This window comes from Schistocerca nitens, chromosome 6 (genome assembly GCF_023898315.1).
Source record: "Schistocerca nitens isolate TAMUIC-IGC-003100 chromosome 6, iqSchNite1.1, whole genome shotgun sequence".
In the NCBI taxonomy this organism is placed as follows: domain Eukaryota; kingdom Metazoa; phylum Arthropoda; class Insecta; order Orthoptera; family Acrididae; genus Schistocerca; species Schistocerca nitens.
The window spans coordinates 453957981-453983020 of record NC_064619.1 but is presented as its reverse complement, the minus strand read 5'-3'; the positions used below and the strand labels follow the sequence as shown (position 1 = coordinate 453983020).

Below are 25040 nucleotides of genomic sequence, written 5' to 3'. Positions count from 1 at the left end.
AGGTTTGCCCAGAAAGCGACAAGGCAGCAGGTGGTATGGATGTTTCACTTCACCACATTTGCTTCATGCACTTCTGCATACTGATCTTGCAGTGCAACAATCCCACCCTAAATATGACACTTTTCTACACTATTCATGCATAACTGTTGTAAAATTCACCCTAAAGTTCATGAAAAAATATGACTTGTCATTAAAATCTAGTTCCTATTAGTAAACTACCAAATATAGTCACCTTAGATTTAGTTGTGCAAACAACGCATCAACCAACAAAAAAAAAAAAAAAAGGATCAGTTTCAAAATTACAACCTCCAAAGACATTATAAAATTCAGTAGGTCACTATAAAGTGGTAATTCTGCTGACTATTGGTGTTTCTAGCAGAAAGTTAAAATCTTGTGCTGACGAGATAGGATTACCCTTAAATTATATTTATAACTGCTCAGTGACTCATATCATGTTTCCTGACATACTTAAATATTTTGTAGTAATGCCTACCTATAAAAATGAAAATAAGCAAATCACTTCCAATTACAGACCTATAGTGCTCCTTGCAATCCTTTCTAAAATGATGAGAAAGTGGACTGTGGCAAAATACTGATCAAGACTTGTTAACTATGGTACCTCCTTGTTTAGCTTTTGTAAAGGTTTCTTCACTGAGAAAGCAATACAAGACCTCAAAAATGAAGTGCTAGCAGGGTTAAAAAAAATTATCTTGTTGGTACATTTTATGATCTTGCCAAAGTCAATAGTGTAGATCGCAATTTTTTTGGTGAAATAAAAGGTTTTGATATTAATGGCTTCCCCCTTGCATGGATGGTGTCTGACTTTCATAATATAAACAGATGATTTCATTGACAAACTGTGCTACAGTCAAGAAACTAAACTCAGAATGGAGGAACATAAAATGTCGAATTCCTCTTTTTCTCAATCCACATAAACTTCCTATGACTTTAAAGAGAAATTCAAAGACAATACTGTTTGCTGATGACACAAGCATACTAATCAGGGTCCATGGGAGACACAGCTCAGATGACAGCTGAACTGGTTTACAGCAATCAGTTTAGGCCTTCAACTCACAAAGACACATATTATAGAATTTCAGACTAGCAATACTGACATGTTAGCACCAGAAGTACGCAATCTTGTCATGCACTGAATGAAACACACTATGTAAAATTCTTTTAGTTCTAGTTGGATAACAAGTTAAACTGGTGTCAAACATTGATAAACTAATCAAGAAGCTCAGTTCAATGTGTTTTGCCCTTGGAAGCATCTCTCATGGTGGTGACCTAAATTTTTGCTTATCTCACACATCTTCACTCCCTATTGTTTTATGGAATTATCTTGTCAAGCAGTGCATGTAAAGTAAATCAGGTGTTTATTTGGCAGAAGCGAACAGTAAGAATATTGTATGAAGTAGATTACTATATTTCTTGCAGAAACCTTGCTTTTGGAATTCTTACACTCATTTCCCTTACACAATGACTCCTTAAATGTTAATGGTACTAACAACAAAAACAGCTTCAGCTGAACTGTGATTTACACAATCACAATACAAGCCACATTTTCATGTAGACGTTGCCTTGTTGTTTAGGATACAGAGTGGAATATGTACTCTCTTGGGAAGATAAAACAAGTTACTTTCTGGCATAAAGTATGAAATTGAAAATCCCTGCCAACTCAAAAAAAGAACCAAACAACCAAATAAACGTATCTCATTAGCCAAACAAACATATCTCATGAGCCAATCTTTCTAAAAATTATATGAACACATAGAGTCAATATTTGAAAATTTCTGTTAGTTACATCACACATATAAGTGTTAGTTGTAAAGCTTTATGACAAATACTGTAGTATTTACTGCAAATTGCACTTGATATTTACAGCACTACATCAATATTTCCTTTGTAAAATACCATTGTAATAAAGTAAATATTATACTATCAACAACAGACAAATGGCAGCTATCTGGTACAACTGAGGAGACAGAAGCTTTTTTTCCCAAAGTACCAGCTTTCTTTCTAATTTACTTAAGTAAATTTAGATGGAAAAAGTGTGCATAGCATTAAGCAGTACAATGACAGGTTATTGTTAATACAGTTCTTTTATTAATGTTTACCTTGGTTCATCCCTGAAAGTTCTCCTTCTTGATAATATGGAATATTATTCTCAGATGTGCTACACATAGCAGAATATCATTTGGAAATTACCGCAATTGAAGAGATGCACCTATGTGGATACAGAGAGCATACTAACATAACAGCAGAAATAAAGAGAAGTAACTGAAAGTGGAGATTTTGATATTGATTTCATATTGGATGTATCTGATCAAGGCACTTAACAGTTCCTGATGTCCATCTAAGGTTTGGTCCAAAAAGTATTATTACCAACAAGAATAGGGAGCTTTTAATGGAATGACAACTGATAATTTGCTTCTTAACTATATGTGACTGTGATGGTCAGGTGATAGCAATAGAGCATCCCCATCAGTCAGGTTTAACCAAACCTGAAGCATAGAGTTTCACAAAATCATAATTATTGACTCAGTTACTATATTCAGAGAGAATTCACGGCATGAATGATGGGAAGAAATTACCAAGGGCACATAGTACATGAGAAATTAATTCTCTCCTAAAAATATTCCTCAACATTATTAATTCAGTTTTCATTTTTAATGGTACAGGAACAATTACAATAAAAGCTAGAAGAAGGTATTGCTAACATGTAGGACCAAAGTATTTTGTGCAAGGTACAGAAGAGAGCTGTATTTGATGCAAAGGGATAGTTCTAACCAAGAATTAAAGGGACATTATGAGCAACACTTCTACTACATCAAAAAGGAAAAAAATCAGCAATGCAAATGATACTCAACTTCTTGTTGAAAGTAGCAGTGAGAGAAATGATCTTAAACTCGGATACTGGTTCCTAAATTCAATGGCTTCTTCCTCCCTGTAGCTGAAAACACCAGGACAAAAAAGGACTCCTGAAAGTATGGCCATTAGATTTACTTAGAAATCCACTGAATTTTCTACTACCAGACATCAGTTTTGGCAAATCATCTTTTAGATGACAAAAATCATTATGTCACTGTAACTGTTGTGGATAAAATAATATTTCAACCAAATTACTAAGAACTTGCATTGACTTGGTAGTGCCCTTCCCTCCTTGAGTTACATTTGTAACCAGCTGATGAGTCAAGGGCTATAACCTGAAAGACTGAAGTATGCAGTAGTAACATCCATTTATAAAGGGGGACATAAGCTAGTGACTCTCTATTTAAAAACCAGCTCCCTCCTTCCTACCACGGTCTCTAAAATTTTTGGGAAATTAAAAAGCAACACAACATTGGACCATCATTCAGGAAATAGAATTCCAACAGCAGGTCAGTACTGATTCTGTAAATGCTTTTCTCCTGAGAAAGCAATACACTGAGGTGACAAATGTCATGAGGTAGCGGTAGTATCACATACACAATGTATAAAAGGGCAGTGCATTGGCAGAGCTTTCATTTGTACTCAGGTGATTCGTGTGAAAAGGTGTCCAACATCATTATGGCTGTACAATGTCAAGAGCATGCCAAGACACCACATTTCAGGCATTACCTCCTACCAAGGACAATGACTTCACTTAATGATTGAGAACAGTGGCTTTTCTGTAGAGTTATCACTGCTAAAAGACAAGTAACACTGTCTGAAATAACTGCAGAAATCAATATGGGACGTACAATGAATGTATCCTTTAGTACATTGCAGTGAAATTTGGCAGAAATGGTATGGAAATTCCAGCCTTTGCCACTGATGGACAACTGGCAGTATGGGTGTATGAACCAGGTGCCTGCTATGGAGGTCCATACATAACAACATGCACTGATCGGTCATTGAGAAGACACTGTTGGTAGCCCCACAGTTCATCTGGGAGGTCAGAAGCTCAATAGGTGCATGTCTATTCATCTCTTAAACATACCTCCACAGCCATCGTTCAGCCCTGTCATCTATGGCCTGTTGTGCACCAAAGTTGCCTTGGTGACAGTTTTGGATAGCGTCATCTATGATGTCAAAAACAGATGGCGATCACATTAATGTGACTGGACTGCATATAATGAAAATCTGACAAAATGATGGTGTGCATGACCAAAAAGAACAACAGTTTGTATGTACCTATCCCAATCAGTCCTTTAAGAGATTATAAAGCTGACTTAGTAATGGATATAAAACACATATGCCATGTTGCCAGGAGCACAGATTATCAATATTGTTTATTGTGATAATTACAAAAGATCAAAGGTGCAAACAACAAACTACCACCGAGTGTCAACAAATAAAGAACATAGTTGTTCCCAAAAGTATCCTTGGTGCTCCAATTATCAAAAACTTTAATGTATATTGTTACATGTTTCAACAATGTTCAACTGTAAGTAGCACTGGAAGAGTTTCCACTTTCATGTTTGCATGTTTCTTAGTGTCAGCCACTGAACTGGGAAAGAAGCACTTCTGTTTCATGCTTTTCATTTTATAATTGTAAACTGGATTTGGGTGTGGATCATTTAGTATCCTATGATGGAGATGGGATACCAGAGGCTTTGTCAGTCTACTAGTCATGGGTTTCCAAACTCTCTCACTCAGGGTACAGATAATGTTCCAATGGGCAGCTCTGTGATGAGCCAGACACAATAAGAGGGCTGTCCTGATGCTCTGTCAGACACTGCAGTGTTGCATATGAAACCATTGGCTGGTGACATTCCAACACTTCTGAGAGACTATTTTAGTATGCATGCATATTTGATGTATTTGTGGATACAATAGTTAGAACGGTATAAGAGACAACAGACTTAACAACAACAAAAGCATTGACAACAGCTATGGTTGCATCAGAGTGGAGTCACCAGCTAAAACAGCTACTGAAACAACATCGGTTAGCAACACAGTACTGGCGCAATGTCAATTTCAGTGAAATAGAAGAAAGATGGGAAGTTTACCTACATCAATACCACCTTCAGTGCTGGGCAAGTGTTTTAATGCTATTTGTTAAAGTGCTATCTTACTTTCTTCAAGTAGTAAATTATCAGTTAAAGCCATCAACTGATTCTAGATCCTTTGAATTTTCTGAAATTTGTGATTTATTGTCTAGCCTTTAACATCAGAAAACCCACAGCTTAACCACAAGGCTCAAATTTAATCGTTGTACCAAATAACTAGGTCATGGCATGGGTTGCACAACTATAAGAACTATCCAGATAGTACAAATTTTATGATGAATCTTTCGTATGTCTCATACACAGTCTCTTATATGTGAAGTGCGATCTAGATTATCCTCTGATAAACATGTGAGGGTGCTGGGAACATCAGATTCATCCATCAGTCAAATTTTGATAACTGCATTGACAAAGTCATATTATCTTGTAAGTGACACTGCAGAACAATTGACAATATGTGTAAATCATCATCATAACCTGGATTTTCCACCATAAGCCTGTTATTTCATGCAATCCTGCTACCAAGGACACAAATGGTACATAAGGTAATTAATATAACTGCCCCCACAACATTGGTAGATGCCCAGAGACAACATTGTGTAGTGCATTGTCAATTTCTAGCACTAGGAACGTCTAAAAGCAGTAGTCCTCAATGTTTTCATGCCATATCAATCATAAATCATAAAAATTGTGTTCTGACTCCTTCAATATCCTTTAGAAGCAACATTGTGAGGGTGAAGTTAAGTGTTTCAACTTTCATAAGTCTGACCACTGGGGCAGCATGTAATTCAATTGGCTGGCACCAATAAAATGGCACAACATGCCTGTGCATGCTTTTGTGTCAATACCAGCTACAATATGGACCTCCATCCAAATTGGTGATCAATCTGACCACTAATAGAAGTGAGATGGAATTTACAGTCAATATGATAGAAGCTGTGTCCATGATTAACTTGGGCATATAACAACACTGATGCTTCAGCAGTAGGTCATCACCAACAGTTGTCAGAAGATCCCATTAAGAGGCCAATCAATGCCAAAGTAAGCTGTAACCATGTAACTATAGTACTAGTGCTTCTTTTAGATATTTTGTCAGTAAAATCTAATATTTTTTGTATGGATATTTTAACTTATTCAAGTTTAAAGTAGATAATCAATTCCATTTAGCAATCCAGTATGCTAGACACAAAACACCAACAATTGTTTAAATTCAAAGTAGGGAATACAAAAAGTTTTCAATCATCCATTTCATTTAAATCATCCTCACAGTTGGGTTTTTGCAGCATACATCCGACACCAGTTAAAGCCTAGACAGACAGAGTGCATGAGCTAGGTGTCATTACACCTGTAGCATCCAATGAATCAGTACATAAATAAACACTGAATGAGGCTATTAGAACACATGAATATTTCAAATCCAGACAAACCATGTATACATATTGATAAACCATCTCAACTTTCACCATATACTTAACAATAGTCAATAAGTGATTCACACTGGTTTTTGTGCTGAGCAAACAATTTCACCTTTAATAATCAAGTTTTGGAAGCCATTAACAAAAAAATGTCTCCATTAGGTACTTTTTGTGATCTCTCGAAAGCCTTTGATTGTGTAAACCACCAAATTCTTTTGAAAAAGGTGGAATATTATTGTCTAGGTGGTACTGTTGGTTAGTGGCTTCAGTCATACGTAAAGGACAAAAAGCAGACCATAGCCGAATGGATCTTCTGGAGAACCTTCCTCAAAGGAGTGGTGTACTTTAAGTTGCAGGGTGCCCCAAGGCCCGATTTTAGGTCCACTGCTATTTCTTATTTTCGTTAATGGCCTCCCTCTTTGTTCCGATCCAAAAAGCAATTTTATTCTTTTTGCAGATGATACCTCAATTCTCATTGCTGAATTGTCTGACAACAGTCTCGAACAAATGACAAACAAAGTTTTCTCTAAAATTTTAAATTGGTTTTCTGCTAATGGTCTCTCACTCATTGCAGATAGAATCCATTATATGAGGTTTCACATGCCACAAAGAAATCTTGAAGAAATTAACATAAAGTGTAGAGATCAACCAATACAAAAGTTGAGGATACAAAATTCGTGGGTGCATACATAGACATCAAATGTAATTGGTCTATTCACATCCCTCATCTCAATAAAAGACTTCGTGATATAATGTACTCTATGAATTATTGCTTCTGTGACCAAAGTGGGTATTGTTAAGGCTTCCTACTTTGCTTACTTTCATTCAATAATGTTTTATGCTATTATATTCTGGGGGAACCAACATCTCACCAAAAAAATTTTCACTGCTTTAAAAAAAAAAAAAAAAAAATAGAAAGAAAGAAAGAAACAGAGCCATCAGAATAATGAGTGGTGTCTATCATAGACACTGTTGCAGGAACTTCATTTTGAAAGATGGGGATCCTTAACACCACCTCAAAGTATATTTTTCCCTTACTGACTTTTGTCCGTAAAAACTTTTCTCCACACGAAGACAACATTGAATATCATGACTACAGCACAAGAACCAAAAATACTCTACACATTGAATTGAAAAGTGCAAAAAGGAACTCATGACCCAGCATTAAGCTGTTTAATGAACTCCCACCACATATCAAATGTCTGCATAAACAATTACCAAAATTCAAACAATTACCAAAATTCAAACAAATCCTGAAAGAATGACTAATAGAGAAATCTTTTTATATGGTTGAATTTATGAGAGAAAATGAATACCGCCACTAAATTTACAGGTTTTTTTTACATATACTTCTAATCTCACTATCATAAATATATAATAATTTGGTTTGCTGTATTCATGTTGTATTTGCTGTATTATTTAGTTACTTTTGCTTCCTCTGTATATTATGGATCCTTCCTAAGTGTAACTCAATATTCTATTAATTGAATACTTTACCTGCTATCTTATCTATATTGCATCTTTTATTGTATTTATGTAAATTATCTTCTATTTGATCATGCCTTAGTGTACTACAATACTCTGTTAACTAGATGTATGTTCCTTATTTGACACCTTATTTACATTGTATATTTTATAATATTTATGTAGTTATATCCAAGATATGTACAATTTGGCATATTCCATATTCTTGTGATTTACTTCGAACCTGGATTGTTGGAACACAAGATAAATAAATAAACCTGCCAGTGCCACAAAATTTAAAAATGATACAACGATTTCTGGGCAAAATTAACTATTATCATGAACCATGGACCTTGCCGTTGGTGGGGAGGCTTGCGTGCCTCAGCAATACAGATGGTCATACTGTAGGTGCAACCACAAAGGAGGGGTATTTGTTGGGAGGCCAGACAAACGTGTGGTAATATATGGTTCCTGAAGAGGGGCAGCAGCCTTTTCAGTAGTTGCAGGGGCAACAGTCTGGATGATTGACTGATCTGGCATTGTAACACTAACCAAAACGGCTTTGCTGTGCTGGTACTGCGAACGGCTGAAAGCAAGGGGAAACTACAGCTGTAATTTTTCCCGAGGGCATGCAGCTTTACTGTATGGTTAAATGATGAAGGCGTCCTCTTGGGTAAAATATTCCGGAGGTAAAATAGTCCCCCATTTGGATCTCCGGGCAGGGACTACTCAAGAGGATGTCGTTATCAGGAGAAAGAAAACAAGTTCTACGGATCGGAGCGTGGAATGTCAAAACCCTTACCGTAATCGGGCAGGTAGGTTAGTAAATTTAAAAAGGGGAAGTTAGATATAGTGGGAATTAGTGAAGTTTGGTGGCAGGAGGAATAAGACTTTTGGTCAGGTGAATACAGGGTTATAAATACAAAATCAAATAGGGGTAATGCAGGAGTAGGTTTAATAATGAATAAAAAAATAGGAGTGCGAGTAAGCTACTACAAACAGCATAGTGAACACATTATTGTGGCCAAGATAGACATGAAGCCCACACCTACTACAGTAGTACAAGTTTATATGCCAACTAGCTCTGCAGATGATGAAGAAATTGATTAAATGTATGATGAGATAAAATAAATTATTCAGGTAGTGAAGGGGGATCAAAATTTAATAGTCATGGGTGACTGAAATTTGAGAGTAGGAAAAGGGAGAGAAGGAAACATAGTAGGTGGATATGGATTTGGGGTAAGAAATGAAAGAGGAAGCCATCTGGTAGAATTCTGCACAGAGCATAACTTAATCATAGCTAACACTTGGTTCAAGAATCATAAAATAAGGTTGTATACATGGAAGAATCCAGGAGATACTAGAAGTTATCAGATAGATTATATAATGGTAAGACAGAGATTTAGGAACCAGGTTTTAAATTGTAAGACTTTTCCAGGAGCATATGTGGACTCTGGCCACAATCTATTGGTTATGAACTGTAGATTAAAAATTAAGAAACTACAAAAAGGTGGGAATTTAAGGAGATGGGACCTGGATAAACTGACTAAACCAGAGGTAGTACAGAGTTTCAGGGAGAGCATAAGGGAACAATTTACAGGAATGGGGGAAAGAAGTACAGTAGAAGAAGAATGGGTAGCTTTGAGAGATGAAGTAGTGAAGGCAGCAGACGATCAAGTAGGTAAAAATACGAGGGCTAATAGAAATCCTTGGGTAACAGAAGAAATATTGAATTTAATTGATGAAAGGAGTAAATATAAAAATGCAGTAAATGAAGCAGGCAGAAAGGAATACAAACATCTCAAAAATGAGATTGACAGGAAGTGCAAAATGGTTAAGCAAGGATGGCTAGAGGACAAATGTAAGGGTGTAGCAGCATATCTCAGTAGGGGTAAGATAGATACTACATACAGGAAAATTAAAGAGACCTTTGGAGAAAAGAGAACCACTTGTATGAATATCAAGAGCTCAGATGGAAACCCAGTTCTAACCAAAGAAGGGAAAGCAGAAAGGTGGAAGGAGTATATAGAGGGTCTATACAAGGGCAATGTACTTGAGGACAATATTATGGTAATGGAAGAGGATGTAGATGAAGATGAAATGGGAGATATGATACTGCATGAAGAGTTTGACAGAGCAAGACCTGTGTTGAAACAAGGCCCAGGGAGTAGACAACATTCCATTAGAACTACTGACAGCCTTGGGAGAGCCAGTCCTGACCAAACTCTACCATTGGTGAGCAAGATGTATGAGACAGGCAAAATACCCTCAGACTTCAAGAAGAATATAATAATTCCAATCCCAAAGAAAGCAGGTGTTGACAGATGTGAAAATTACCAAACTATCAGTTTAATAAGTCACAACTGTAAAATACTAACACAAATTCTTTACAGACGAATTGAAAAACTGGTAGAAGCCGACCTTGGGGAAGATCAGTTTGAATTCTGTAGAAATATTGGAACACGTGAGTCAATACTGACCTTACAACTTATCTTAGAAGAATGATTAAGGAAAGGCAAACCTACAGATCTAGCATTTGTAGACTTAGAGAAAGCTTTTGACAATGTTGACTGGAATAGTCTCTTTCAAATTCTAAAGGTGGCAGGGGTAAAATACAGGGAGCGAAAGTCTATTTACAATTTGTACAGAAACCAGATGGCAGTTATAATAGTCGAGGGGCATGAAAGGGAAGCAGTGGTTGGGAAGGGAGTCAGACAGGGCTGTAGCCTCTCCCCAATGTTATTCAGTCTGTGTATTGAGCAAGGAGTAAAGGAAACAAAAGAAAAATTCGGAGTAGGTATTAAAATCCATGGAGAAGAAATAAAAACTTTGAGGTTCACCGATGACATTGTAATTCTGTCAGAGACAGCATAGGACTTGGAAGAGCAGTTGAACAGAATGGACAGTGTCTTTAAAGGAGGGTATAAGATGAACATCAACAAAAGCAAAACGAGGGTAATGGAATGTAGTTGAATTAAGTTGGATGATGCTGAGGGAGTTAGATTAGGAAATGAGACACTTAAAGTAGTAAAGGAGTTCTGCTATTTGGGGAGCAAAATAACTGATGATGGTTGAAGTAGAGAGGATATAAAATGTAGACTGGCAATGGCAAGGAAAGCGTTTCTGAAGAAGAGAAATTTATTAACATCGAGTATAGATTTAAGTGTCAGGAAGTCGTTTCTGAAAGTATTTGTATGGAGTGTAGCCATGTATGGAAGTGGAACATGGACAATAAATATTTTGGACAAGAAGAGAATAGAAGCTTTCGAAATGTGGTGCTACAGAAGAATGCTGAAGATTAGATGGGTAGATCACATAACTAATGAGGAAGTATTGAATAGAATTGGGGAGATGAGGAGTTTGGCGCACAACTTGACAAGAAGAAGGGACCAGTTGGTAGGACATGTTTTGAGGCATCAAGGGATCACAAATTTAGCATTTGAGGGCAGCGTGGAGGGTAAAAATCATAGAGGGAGACCAAGGGATAAATACACTAAGCAGATTCAGAAGGATGTAGGTTGCAGTAAGTACTGTGAGATGAAGAAGCTTGCACAGGATAGGGTAGCATGGAGAGCTGCATCAAACCAGTCTCAGGACTGAAGACCACAACAACAACAACAAACATGCCAGGTGGCCAAGATCACTTCTCCACTATACTAACTTCACAAACCAGGTATTAGTTGCTCGTCTAGTCATGCCAGATAGTCTTCTTGAATATAAAAAGTATGAACAATCTGTTTCATGTTCATCAACATTCCCAATGAGCAAGGTTGTTACTCTGGTGACTGACTTACAGCAGTACAGAATAGGGTTCTTCAGTTACACAAACAAGCCAGTGGCATGGAACATCCAATATAGTTGGCATGAAGTCTCTGCCAATAGTTCAATGTTGTTTTTGAAGTTGAGAAAGAGGTGCTAACAATTATTTATGGGGTGTAAAAATTTCATACATATTTGTAAGCAATAAAATTTCATTTAGTCACAGTTCACAAGGCACTAATAACTCTTTTTGCCCCATGCTCTTCATTATGAGAAAAGATGGCATAACAACTGCAGTGGTGAGCACTATACTTCAGCTGTTACATTTATAAAAACTGATACTGGCCCACAGTGCAACTTGTGAATGCTGACACTTTACTGCCCCTAACCATGAGACTAACTTCAATAGGCAAAACAAAAATATATTTTTCATCTTAGACAACAACATGCACCAGGCCCCAGATGAGATCCCAGTAACTGCTCATGAAGCAGTCTCAGCAACAAAGGAGGACTAGTTAAATAGCAAGTTGGTGTCAGTTCAGTAGGAATCACTGGAGCACCTTCCAAAAGTGGACAAATTTGTCCTGCAGCATCTGAATGCCACATATAATATCCTATTATTCAGTAATGCAGAAGAAGAATGACAGTTCTTGAGTAACTTTCTGCATATTTTGCCAACATCACCCACTCAAGTCAGTATTCTGTTCTCTGCAACACCACTGCAATGAGCCAAACTTGTGCAGTTCTGCTGTTACTTTTGTGCTTATAAATATGCAGAGCTCTGCTGATTTTGACTTTGCAGTGCTCCAAAATTGCTCTTGTTGAATACAATAGAAAAGAGCAGTGTGCTGAGCATATGACACTTTGTGATTCTCCTCTTTCCATGGTCACAGTCTTTCTTTGCTCAGTGAGCTGAGGTTGACTGGATTTTTTGCTTGAAAGTAAAATTCAGTCTGGACACTCAGCAACAGGCACTATTGAAGGAGCTGTCCTTCCGTTCAGCAAATTTACTGAAGAAGACACCTACTCCTAGAACTGGGTTGTCAGCCATCTGTATGGTATTATGAGAGAGGAATGGGAAGTAAAGCACAATAATTTTTTCTCCCCTGGTATTAAAGCTGGAATGTTGAAATTTTATGATGATATAGTTAGAAGTTTTATTTTCATGTGCAGCTCTAGCAAGAGAAGCCTGAACTATGTAACAAATGTGATACACATATTATTGTCGTAAACTTGTGAAGAGCAGTGAGATGTTGTTTGATATTTGTGGGCCAATGGGCATAATTCAAGTGAAATTCACATAGAAGTGAGTGACCTGTATGGGTATGACTGTATGGACCACAACAGTGTCTCCAGGTGGTGTGCATTCTTCCAGGAGGGTAGGGTGAACCTTAGTGATTCACCACACTCTCGCAGCTGGTAACAGCTGGAACCCCACAGAATTTCAGAGCCATTAAGGCAGCAATTTTGAACAACCAGTGTGTGGAAGTGCAAACCTTACCACAGCAGTTCAACATTTCCTATAGTGTGAGGTATGATACTCTTCATGACACACTGAAATTTTGTGAACTTGGTGCCTGCTGGGTGACTAAGAACTTGAAAGATAACCACAAGGGCAAATGATGATAAGCTTGGATCATTTACCATGTTATGCCAAAGAAGGGGCATAATTTTGTGATAGGACTCATCACTGGTGATGTGTCGTGGGTATACCACTACACACCCGAAACCAAGCAGGCCTCTACAGGGTTGAAAACATGCAGGTTCCCCACTACAAAAAATTTCAACGTGACTCAGACTACTAGGAAAGTGCTTGTGACAGTATTCTGGGATATGCATGGTGCGCTATTGTTGGACTTTGCTGAAAACAAGACCACTGTGAATTATGCAGCCTATATTAAAACTTTGGTTAAGTTGCTGCCCTTCATGACAAATGCCACAACATTAATGCAGACAGTGTCAAACTTTTTCATGACTATGCTTGTCCCCATGTTGCTGCTCCTATTTGTGAGAAAACTGCCATATTTGGGTGGGAGGTGCTCCAGCACCCACCACAGAGTCTGGCCCTTGCAATATCAGACTTTCATCTGTTTGGTTCCATGAAGAAATTCCTGGCCAACACTTTGCGACAGATGCAGAAGTGTAATCAGCAGTCCGCAGTTAGCTCTACTCCAACCAAATGGACTTCTCCAAGCAGGGCATATGAAACTGGTACAATGATGGGAGAAATGTGTTGAGACCACTGGTGACTATGTAGAAAAGTAGGTAAAAGATGTAAGTTCATCTGTGATTTTTTTTGTTTTGTTACCTATTTACTTTTTGGTAATAAAATCATTGTGAATTACTTTCTGATCTTCCCTCTTATATGAGAGTCTACATGTCAGAAGGATCTTCATTTGAGCAGAACACTGTCATGAAAATCAGGATTAGGAGGCTGAGACTTTTGAATGGTGTCAACAGGTCACTGATAGGTTTAATTTTAGTAGGAAAAATTGACATTCAGCTTAAAAACTGGAGAAGACCTCAAATAAAGTAGCAAATATGTGTTTAGATTTTCCATGAATATGCTTATGCAACAAAAGTACAAAGAACAACAAAAGAGAAATGAAGAAGAATGGTGTCAATTAGTTCACTTACAATGAACTAATTTGCACCATTACAATTAAAGAATGTAAAAGGGTGATCACAGGTTGGTATGTTTGAGTTCTCTCCATTAGATTTTGAAGACTCCACAGGGTATTGACCAAATATGAGATTTTTTTACAATATGGCAATGTACCTGAACACAAACATTTCTTGACGACAGTCCTGGGTCTGAAGTCCTGTGAAGGATAATTCAATCATATGAATGAGTTGTATCCACTCTTTCTGACATGTCTGAAAGAACGGACACCACACGGAGTCTGCAGCTGTGGTACATTATATGTAAATTGAATGCAGAGAGGGAGAAGGGAAAGGAAAGGAAAGGGAAGCTGCATCAGGATTTTAGGCAGAATCAGCAATGATGAGAGGAAGGAAATGGACAGGGACTGGGGATAGGTGGCACTTGGTGGGAGAGTGGGTTGGCTGAGAGGTGTGCTGAGACGGCCTGCACAGTTGTGACAGACATGTGTCTGGGTGTTGCAGTGGTTAACGTAATTACCTAGTAAGCAGGAGATCCTTGGTTTGACCCAGTCTAGCACACATTTTCACTCATTTCCACTAATTCTGTGTAAAGTCCCGATGCAGCTGACATCAATAGTCCCTTCTTACCCTTCCATTTCCTGTCCTTCCTCCCCACTCCACCTTCAATTTACATATAAGGATAATTTACCTAGTGGTTTGAGAAGTTGGTCCAATGAATACAATTTGAAGACAAGTACTCTGTGATGATGTTAAGGTAAGTTTCTCAGGAGACTGTGTAATCTCCCCAAAACATTCAAAGTGCCCCTCATATGTTTATAACAACCTTCCAAAATAAGTTTGCTCTTGTTGTTACAAAGAAAGTAAATTCTGAAAGTTTGTTTCCAGTTATTTCTCTTGAATCTGTAGATACAAAGTACATGTGATAAGTTTCCTGCCCTTTACTGTAATTTGTACAGTGCACAGACAAGCTGTCAGTGGAGTCCAAAAATGCTGAGATGAGCTACTCGTTAGTCAGTCAGCCAGATTCTTTGTCTGGAAAATAGTGTTTATTTAGTCCATTTTTCTGTCTGACTTTTTCAGTTTTTAATTGTATTACTCTGAGGCAAATTCATTTATGACCCATATTACAAACAACAGCACCCAGAATGTGTCATCATAGCAAGGAGAGCATAGTTTCTTATCCTTTCATTCTTAAGACAAATTAAACATTAGAACAAATCATTCATGATGTCTTTACAAATAAAACAGAACAAGTTCTTTCTATGTCTACTTGATATAATATTTGGTGTAGCATACCTTCAACTTCCTTAAAATTTTGGATGGACAAGTTTACTAATAAACCTGCTATGCAGTCTCTCACAAGAATCTGAAACAAGGATTGTTTTTGTACCACACATAAGTAAGATGTTATAGTTGAAATAGAAACTTACTGCACAACTGTTCAGTTTTCAAAATCAGTTTTTAACTATACATCTTCATACAACTATTTATGTCTACATTTCTATACTATTCTGTAAGGACTACAAAACATGTAAAAGTACAGTTATGACTATGATTTGTGTCATCATCAGGGAAGAGAAAAAGGATAGTACAGTTTCAATAAGTTATTTAATTGTATAGATAAAATATCTACTCACCAAGTGGCAGCAGAAAACACACATAAAAGACAGTTGTAACTGGCAAGCTTCGGGAGGCAGTGGCTCCTTCTTCAGGCAGAAGGGTTGACAGGGAAGGAAAAAGGGTGAAGGAAAAGGACTGGAGAGGTCTAGGAAAAGGGGTAGATTTCAGGAAAGTCACCCAGAACTGCAGGTCAGGGGAGACTTACCATGCAGGATGAGAAGAAAACACTGATTGTTGGAGACTGCATCAGTGGAGGTTTGAAAATCTGAGAGATTAAAGGTGGAAGACAGGGTAATATGCTTAAACATCATGCATGATGTTTAAACAGCAATCTCTGTCTCCATAGTACCCCATCTTCCACCTTTAAGCTCTCAGGTTATCAAATCTCATCCAATGCAGTCCCCAACATCAGTCTTTCCTTCTCATATCATACAGTAAGTCTCCCCTGACTTGCGATTCTGGGTGACTTTCCCAAAATCTACCCTTTTTCTAGACCTCTCCAGTCCATTTCTTTCACCCTCCTTCCTTCCCCTTCGACCCTTCCACCTGAAGAAAGCTTCCCAGTGACAACCGTCTTTTATGTGTGTGTTCTGCCACCACTTGGTGAGTAGATTTTTTATCTATCCAATTAAATAATTTAGTCAATAATTGATTAGCTTCTATTAGTTGTATTTTTGTCCTTCCAGATATAAATAACTCATATCAAGGGCACAGCTGAGCATAAATTTGTTGTAATCCACTCATTCAAAAAATAAAAAGGAAACACGGTGGACTTCGAAACAAAGCACACCATCCTGTTGCTTCAAACAATGTGATAAGTAACATTAAAATACAATGTATGTAAAGCTTTTTTCATCTAATGTTTGCCACCTAATAGTCCAGGAATGAAAACTGAATCCTAAACAAGGTGTAAAGCCTGATTTTGGAACTTCATTATTCTTTCTCAGGTCATATACTTCAGGAATCTGTAGTGCAGTCACTGATATTTAGTTGAGTTCATATGAATGAGAAGTATACATGAATGTGAGAATTTACAGATTTAACATATTCAATAAGACCTGTTTATGATACTAAGTGTTGTGTCACTTGTCACGCTATGATAAGACTACTCTTATTCAGGTTGTAATTTGGAAATCTCATTAAAAAACAGTTTACTTACTAATATGGTACACTTTAGTATGAGCCTATGAGTTTTGTGGATGAGCAACTCCTTCCACCCCAAAGGTTAATTTCTTGACAGAAACACATACACTGACAAGCTTAAAAATTACGACCACAGTCCACCATGAGGCTGAATGCTGCCTGGTGGTGCTGCAAACATACAATAAGGAAAGTATGTCATCACAGTAGAGATGAATGAGGATACATTCAAGTGGTCATGTGGGCCACAAATGGGGGGATTCACCTAGCACAAGAGACTCTGGCAAGGAGCAGATTGTTATGGCCCAGATTCACGTGCTGTTGTGAGCAAATTGGTAACTGACTGAAGGACAGTGAAACCACGAGTAGATGTTGGATGTCCACCTTCACAACCCAGGCCATCTAGATCCTCACCCCCACTGCCAGCTTTTATGAAATTCACAGATGGGAAGTACCATTACAGGACATTCTCCACCCCCAAAATTATTCCGGCCTCAACTTACAGTAACCTACTGACATTATGTGTTCCACCCAACAGTTTTCGCCCTCTCATCATATCAGTTCCTCTGTCACATTCCCTCACCCTCTTTGTGTGCTGCCCCCTCTGCCAATGTACCTGCCTGTCCTTTCCAATTTTCCACTCCTCTCCTTTCCTGCTCCCCATTGTCCCCTCACACTCCATTTCTGATGTTTTACTTGGAAGTCTCTAGCCCTGCACACCCTGCCAGCCAGTGCTCTTCTCTCCTCTCCCCCCAGCCACACCCTGATAAACTCACCATTCCCTGTCCCACTCCAAATTGTTATTCATACGAAAATTGCATTCTGGTCAGAGCTGATGGTGGTAGTGGCCATATGTGCTTGAGGCGCGCTTGCTGGTGTCAATGTGCGACGAAGGATTTGACCAAAGCCTTAATGTGTAACAGTCTTTTTGTTGTGCTGCTTGCAACTCAACGGGTCATCTTCACAGTGAGTAACAAATCATCCTTTTCCTAATATTGTTGATATGTTTGTTATTGTTGATCTATGATGTAATAATAGCATCATTTGATTCCAGTGCTCCTGGCAGACACTCATCACAACTTTGCATTTGCTCTAAATCCAACAGATGGTATTTCAATGTACAGCAACAATTAAATTGTCAGTTTGATGTCAATAATTTTGCTGGAATTTCACCTCCTTTGTAGTTTTCTCTAAATTCCACAGATGACATTTCAGTATAGATGATCGGTTTTTGTAGATTTTGTATGTAAACATTTTGCTGTCAGAGTGTATTGTATTAAGGTGTACTCAAACATAATCCTTCCAAATTTTTAATGTGAAAACTCTTAAAGCTTTTTAAATAAAACAAACATTATTAGCATTCTACATCTTTATTCTTCAAGTCTACTTTTTACACTCTTCTGCTGCTAGAGAGCTCAGAATTGCAGCATGCTACATGGCAATGTGTAATGTAACTCTGTCAATGTGTGAGAGACAGTACGCTGTAATCAAGTTTCGAATTCAAAGTGTTCATCCACACATGGACATCCTCTCATTCAGTACGATAATGCCATGCCACACACTAGTATTGCGACATCTGCCACAGTCTGACCCCTCGGGTTCCCTGTCATTGATCATCCTCTGTACAGTCCTGCTAGGTCCCATTCAAGTTTCGTCAGTGTCCAAAACTTAAAGAACACCTTTGACTACTTCATTTCGATAGTGATGAAGAGGTGCATGCAGAGGTGAAGTTGTGCCTCTGTCAACAAAGTCAAACATTCTACAGTAATGGTATCAACAAACTGGTCTCTTATTGAGAGAAATGTGTTAGATGCCAGGTAACTATGTCGAGAAATAAATTTGTAGACACGAAGAATAAAGTTGCTAGAACGTTAATAATGTTTGGTTAATTTAAATAGCTTTATAAAAAATTCAAATAATTACTTTTCAGCACACCATAATACACTATGTGATCAAAAGTATCCGGACACCTGGCTGAAAATGACTTACAAGTTTGCGCCGCCCTCCATCGGTAATGCTGGAATTGAATATGGTGTTGGCCCTCCCTTAGCCTTGATGACAGCTTCCATTCTCACAGGCATACGTTCAATCATTGGTCGGTGAGGCCTGGCATGAAGTCCGCATTCACCCACCCTTAGCCTTGATGACAGCTTCCACTCTTGCAGGCATATGTTGGAAGATTTTTTGGGGAATGGCAGCCCATTCTTCACAGAGTGCTGCATTGAGGAGAGGTATTGATGTCAGTTGGTGAGGCCTGGCATGAAGTTGGCATTCCAAAATATCCCAAAGATGTTCTATAGGATTCAGGTCAGGACTCTTTGCAGGCCAGTCCATTAATTACAGGTATGTTACTGTTGCCACATGCCATGCATTACAAACAGGTGCTCGATCATGTTGAAAGATGCAGTCTCCATCCGCAAATTGCTCTTCAACAGTGGGAAGCAAGAAGGTGCTTAAAGCATCAATGTTGGCCTGTGCTGTGATAGTGCCATGCAAAACAACAAGGGGTGCCAGCCCCCTCCATGAAAAACATGACCACACTATAACACCACTGCCTCCAAATTTTACTGTTGGCACTACATATGCTGGCACGTGACATTCACTGGGCATTAGCCATACCCACACCCTGGCATCGGATTGCCACATTGTGTATCGTGATTCGTCACTGTACATGTTTTTCCACTTTCAATCGCCCAATGTTTACACTCCTTACACCAAGCGAGTCATCATTTGGCATTTACCGGTGTGATGTGTGGCTTATGATCAGCCGCTCGACCATGAAATCCAAGTTTTCTCACCTCCCGCCTCAGTGTCACAGTACTTGCAGTGGATCCTGATGCAGTCTGTAATTCCTGTGTGATTGACTTCTTTTGACTTGTTGCATATCTATGACGACCATTTATGAACTGCGTGACAACAAAAAGGATGCAGTTTTTAATATGTCTCTATGTAAAAGAATATGTACACTTACACTATGTGATCAAAAGTATTCAGACACCTGTCTGAAAATGAAAGTTCATGGAGCCCTCCATCTGTAATGCTGGAATTCAATATGGTGTTGGCCCACCCTTAGCCTTGATGACAGCTTCCACTCTTGCAGGCATATGTTGGAAGATTTCTTGGGGAATGGCAGCCCATTCTTCACGGAGTGCTGCATTGAGGAGAGGTATTGATGTCAGTCGGTGAGGCTTAGCATGAAGTTGGCATTCCAAAACATCCCAAAGGTGTTCTATAGGATTCAGGTCAGGACTCTGTGCAGGCCAGTCCATTACAGAGATGTTATTGTCGTGTAACCATTCTGCCACAGGCAGTGCAATATGCTCGATCGTGTTGAAAGATGCTGTTGCCATCCTCGAATTTCTCTTCAACAGTGGGAAGCAAGAAGGTGCTGAAAACATCAATGGCCTGTGCTGTGATAGTGCCATGCAAAAAAAAAAAAAAAAAAAAAAAAAAAAAAACCAAGGGGTGCTAGCCCCCTCAATGAAAAACATGACCACACCATAATACCACCACCTCTGAATTTACTGTTGGCAGATGACATTCACCGGGCATTTGCCATAGTCACACCCTTCCATCAGATCACCACATTGTGTACCGTGATTCATCACTCTACACAACGTTTTTCCACTTTCAGTCATCCAATGTTTACACTCCTTACACCAAGCGAGGCATCGTTTGGCATTTACCGGTGTGATGTGTGGCTTATGAGCAGCCGCTCAACCATGAAATCCAAGTTTTCTCACCTCCCGCCTAACTGTTATAGTACTTGCAGTGGATCCAGATGCAGCCTGGAATTCCTGTGCGATGGTCTGGATAGATAAATGCCTATTACACATTATGACCCTCTTCAACTATCGGCGGTCTCTGTCGGTCAACAGACGAGGTCAGCCTGTACGCTTTTGTGCTGTACCTTTCCCTTCACATTTCCACTTCACTATCACATTGGAAACAGTGGGCTCAGGGATGTTTTGGAGTGTGTAAATCTTGCATACAGACGTATGACACAAGTGACACCTAATCACCTGACCACGTTCAAAATCCGTGAGTTCTGCGGAGTGCCCCATTCTTCTCTTTCACGATGTCTAATGACTACTGAGGTGCTGATATGGAGTACCTGGCAGTTAGTGGCAACACAATACACCTATTATGAAAAACATATGTTTTTGGGGGTGTTCTGATACTTTTGATCACATAGTGTAAATATTGTAAATAAATATTCCTAACACTCCTAGTGCCTACCCAAGGTGTGGAACAATTAAAAAAAGTGAGAAATGGTAAGCACATTGGAGGTATTCAGCACCCAGCACATAAAGAGAGACGTAACAATGCAGCAGCTGTGGCATGGACACCAAATCTCACAGTTAGTAGCCAAAGAGTTAGTTTTGGTTACCTTTTCCATGGTCCTAATTTAAACATGCTTTGGCTAAAACAGTCCAGAAAGCTATTGTGCTTTCAACTCTTCTACTATATATAGCAGCCAATCATCAAGGAGGAGTGAGCAGTCAGCATATGTTGATACCACATTCTAGATTGATGTATTTCTTCAGTCTCACATTTAAATATTAGATAACAGGCACCACTATACATTAGATAACAGGCAACACTATATAAAGGCCAATTTAAGCTAGTACAGTAGATTGTCTGTAACATTTCCAGAAAAAGCACATTCAGAGCTCAGCTCCACTAAGATGGAGCTGAGATAATGGAAACAGCTTGTGACATAGTAGGTGGATTCTTCCAGTCTGTTATGTTTTTTCTACTCTCAAAAATAACCAATTTTTTAAATGATTTTTATATTATTTTCAGTATTTTTATCTACTGGTATGAAACACAATTCTCTTTAATATATGGTTCAGATTATTATTCTGGTTCTTCTGTCTACACTGATGTAATTACTTTTCATTAGGGCTCTCATAATTAGAAAATCTGTAGTCTGCAACATGCAAAACCCTGAGCTAATCGGTATATTTCTGAAAAGTGATCGATACCAACAGAAAGCCTAGCAGTCCCACTTACTTTGAATTATCAGAAACTAATTAACTGAATTGCATTTAAGTTCATAAGTATCCCCATTTTCCATCAGAGTTTTCATCATAATCATTGTTAGATCCTGAACTTTGACAACACATTTTTGTTACTTTATTTTTTATGTACAAAATGACATACAGCATTAATTAACTAAATAAATAATTATTTCATGTGTTTTATCCTAATTTGCTATATGGTGCTCATACGTGAAAACAGTTTATTCTTACACCTGTCTGTAAGCAGTTGGATGTCACCCAAAATTAGTGGTTTGAAAGCCCACAATAAGACCTATGTTGGGTGCATCCTCTGTTAGCTCATTCACAATCTTGCACATTTCTACAGGCAAAAATATGTGCACTGACAACTGTGAGACTCATTAATATTAATGTTTAAAGACTTTTGAATGATTGCAGTTATTAAGAAACATATTAAATTAACTGTGTTGCGGTTAGCAAGTGTGTGGAGTGTTGTCATAGAAACTAGTGATTGTTGGACATGATGATATCCATTATCAAGTGAAGTGAATGAACTATTGAAGTGCGATCCTTTATATTAGAGTCTACACAGTTGAATAAGTAATAGTGAGTAAAAGACATCTAGTGCCAATAACTATATTCACACTTCCAGGTAAAATACATTGAACACAACAACCAAGGAACATTACATTACACACATAAAACTATCACACACAACTATCACACTGTTTGATGAGTTGAAGGATTCCCTGTTCCCAGAATTCCTGTGGCTGTGACAGAAGCCAGACCACTGTGTCCTCCAATTTGTTATTTGAACTGAAGCACTTTCCTTTGAGATATGCTTTTGCAAGGCAACATGTCCAGGCTGTAGGGTGGATGCTCTAACTGATGCCACTTAAACTTGGCCATTACAATTTGTGTGACCTTGAAAACATGTGGACACATGTTATCGTTGAGCAGAATGACCCCCTCCATGGAAGCATCCAGCTGCTTGCTCTTAATGGAGTTGCATAGGCTGTGAAGTGTCTCAAAGTACATGTCACTGTTAACAGTTTTTCTGTGCTTGACGAATTCAATAAGTATCAGACCTCAGACATCAAAAATGACAGTAAGCATCACCTTGCCTGTTGTAGGCACAGCTCTGAATTTATTAGGGAGAGGTGACAATGCATGTTTCAATTTGAATCCTGCTTTCTCTCTGGCTCAAAGTGATGGCACCAGCTCTCATCACCAGGGACAATCTACTCATGGAAAACGGGGTCTTCATGATGCCAGAACAGGTGTTGCTCCGTATGCAGGTCCTTTTCTTATTTTCTGAGCTGCTTCACAACCCACAGCCCTCACACCTTCTGGGAACCCAATCTGTTGTGCACAATTGTCCACACTTTTCCAAACGCTTGCCCCCACAATCAATGCTAACAATCACATTGTGACACACTGATACCCTCTCACCAGATCATTCATCTTGATGATGAATTCAGCCATGATTACAGTGTTTGTCTGACCCGATTTCAGGTCATAACTCAAACACACCTGGCCTTCGCAGAAATGGGCACTTCAATTTGTCACTGACTTGTCGGACACACGGTCCCCCATTATATGGCTACCATCCAGTGATGAATATATGCTGGTATAACCTCTTCTCCAGTCAGAAATATGATAACACCTCACTGCTCCTCAATCAACAAATTGTGCAATGTGAACCTCATGATGTCCTTACACATTGCCCCATCACACAAATGGAACACACAATTGCCTGCTTCTCTCCTGGATCACGTGCCTATGCATGCACACAACCTTGCCAGACACTACACTTCTGTCCCTAGATGTCTCACTATATTATCCCAAAGTGGCAGATGCAAATTTCAACCAGTTTGCTTGTTACAATGTTCCATACCTTTTTATTTGAACACTCGTTATATATTTTGGTAGTTGACATATTGGTTGCCGTTATTAATAATTGACCTTAGTGAAGAATAAATGTATGTAAATTATGATGTCATGTACATCTTTGAGCAATGACATCCCACACTTATTTAGTCTTTCAGCTTTGTGGTGATTGAGAGAGGTACTCCCAAGGAGAGACTATGAGAATCAGGTCAGTATCATGTAGTGTCAGTAAACTAGAGTTATGCCTACAACAACCTTTGTGATTTCAGTACTCATACTCTCCAGATTCACTGGGAATTTACCATTGGAAATTGTCATTATTTGTCACTAATGATGTTTTCACAGCACAGAAATGAAATTCTTAAGAACTACCAAGTGATAGAAAAGAACAGAATCAGATACGATGATATTAGGAAAGAACTTCAGATAGCAAGTGAAGAGAAGAAGTTGGAAGAAGGTAGAAGAAGAATGAATGAACCTGGCAAAGAATGGATCCATAAGTGTCAAGTTTGGCAAGAAAAACAGTCAGTAAAGTTAAAAAAGTTGAAGCCAAGGAGGAAAGAAATTTTGGTAGATAAAGGATCAAATGGAGATCAGTCAATACATGGTGTGATATGGAGGGGGTGTGCAGTCCTAAAGCACTGACTGCACACCAATCAGTGTAGTGCTGCAAAACAGCATCAAGAAGGCAATGACCCATGTGCCAATGGAAAAAGTGGGCAGTGCCACACTTCCAGGAAGACAGAGTTCAGCGCCCCCTTTCAATGCTGATTTAACCAGCCGCCCATCGCTGGTCGGCTCATTTCAGTTACAGTCTTTGAGAGTATCAGTACTGAGTAATAGGAAGACAATATTTAGCCTGCATTCTGCGATTAGTAATAGTGGATAAATGTAACTGCACGTACGAGCACAAGAAGTTACATTTCTTTCCCTTTTAGAAATAAAGTGAACAATTCATCTTAAAGTGTTACATACAGATCATTTTGGGTTCACCAGTCATCAAAACTCCTCTCATCCCTTGTTTGTGAATGCACAAGTCGGTGCTGCATCAACTCCACTACAATAGCCAGCCACATCCATGACACTGCCTCAGTGTATTTCACCGTTCCAAGCTTTCAGTGACCAGCATGAGGAGCGGCACGAGTACTATGCTC

The 25040-nt window shown here is 38.6% G+C and overlaps 1 protein-coding gene across 2 annotated transcripts in view; it reads right to left on the bottom strand.

Annotated features, from left to right (window-relative positions):
* LOC126263049 (uncharacterized) overlaps nt 1-25040 on the bottom strand; it is a 161513-nt gene that overhangs the window by 72576 nt on the left and 63897 nt on the right. For both annotated transcript variants that reach the window (XR_007546806.1, XM_049960024.1), the window contains exon 6: nt 15530-15599. Coding sequence is in view for 1 of the 2 variants with exons in the window: in XM_049960024.1 (XP_049815981.1) it covers nt 15530-15599 (70 nt within the window). In the remaining variant the exon portion in view is untranslated. The remainder of the gene's footprint in view (nt 1-15529; nt 15600-25040) is intronic.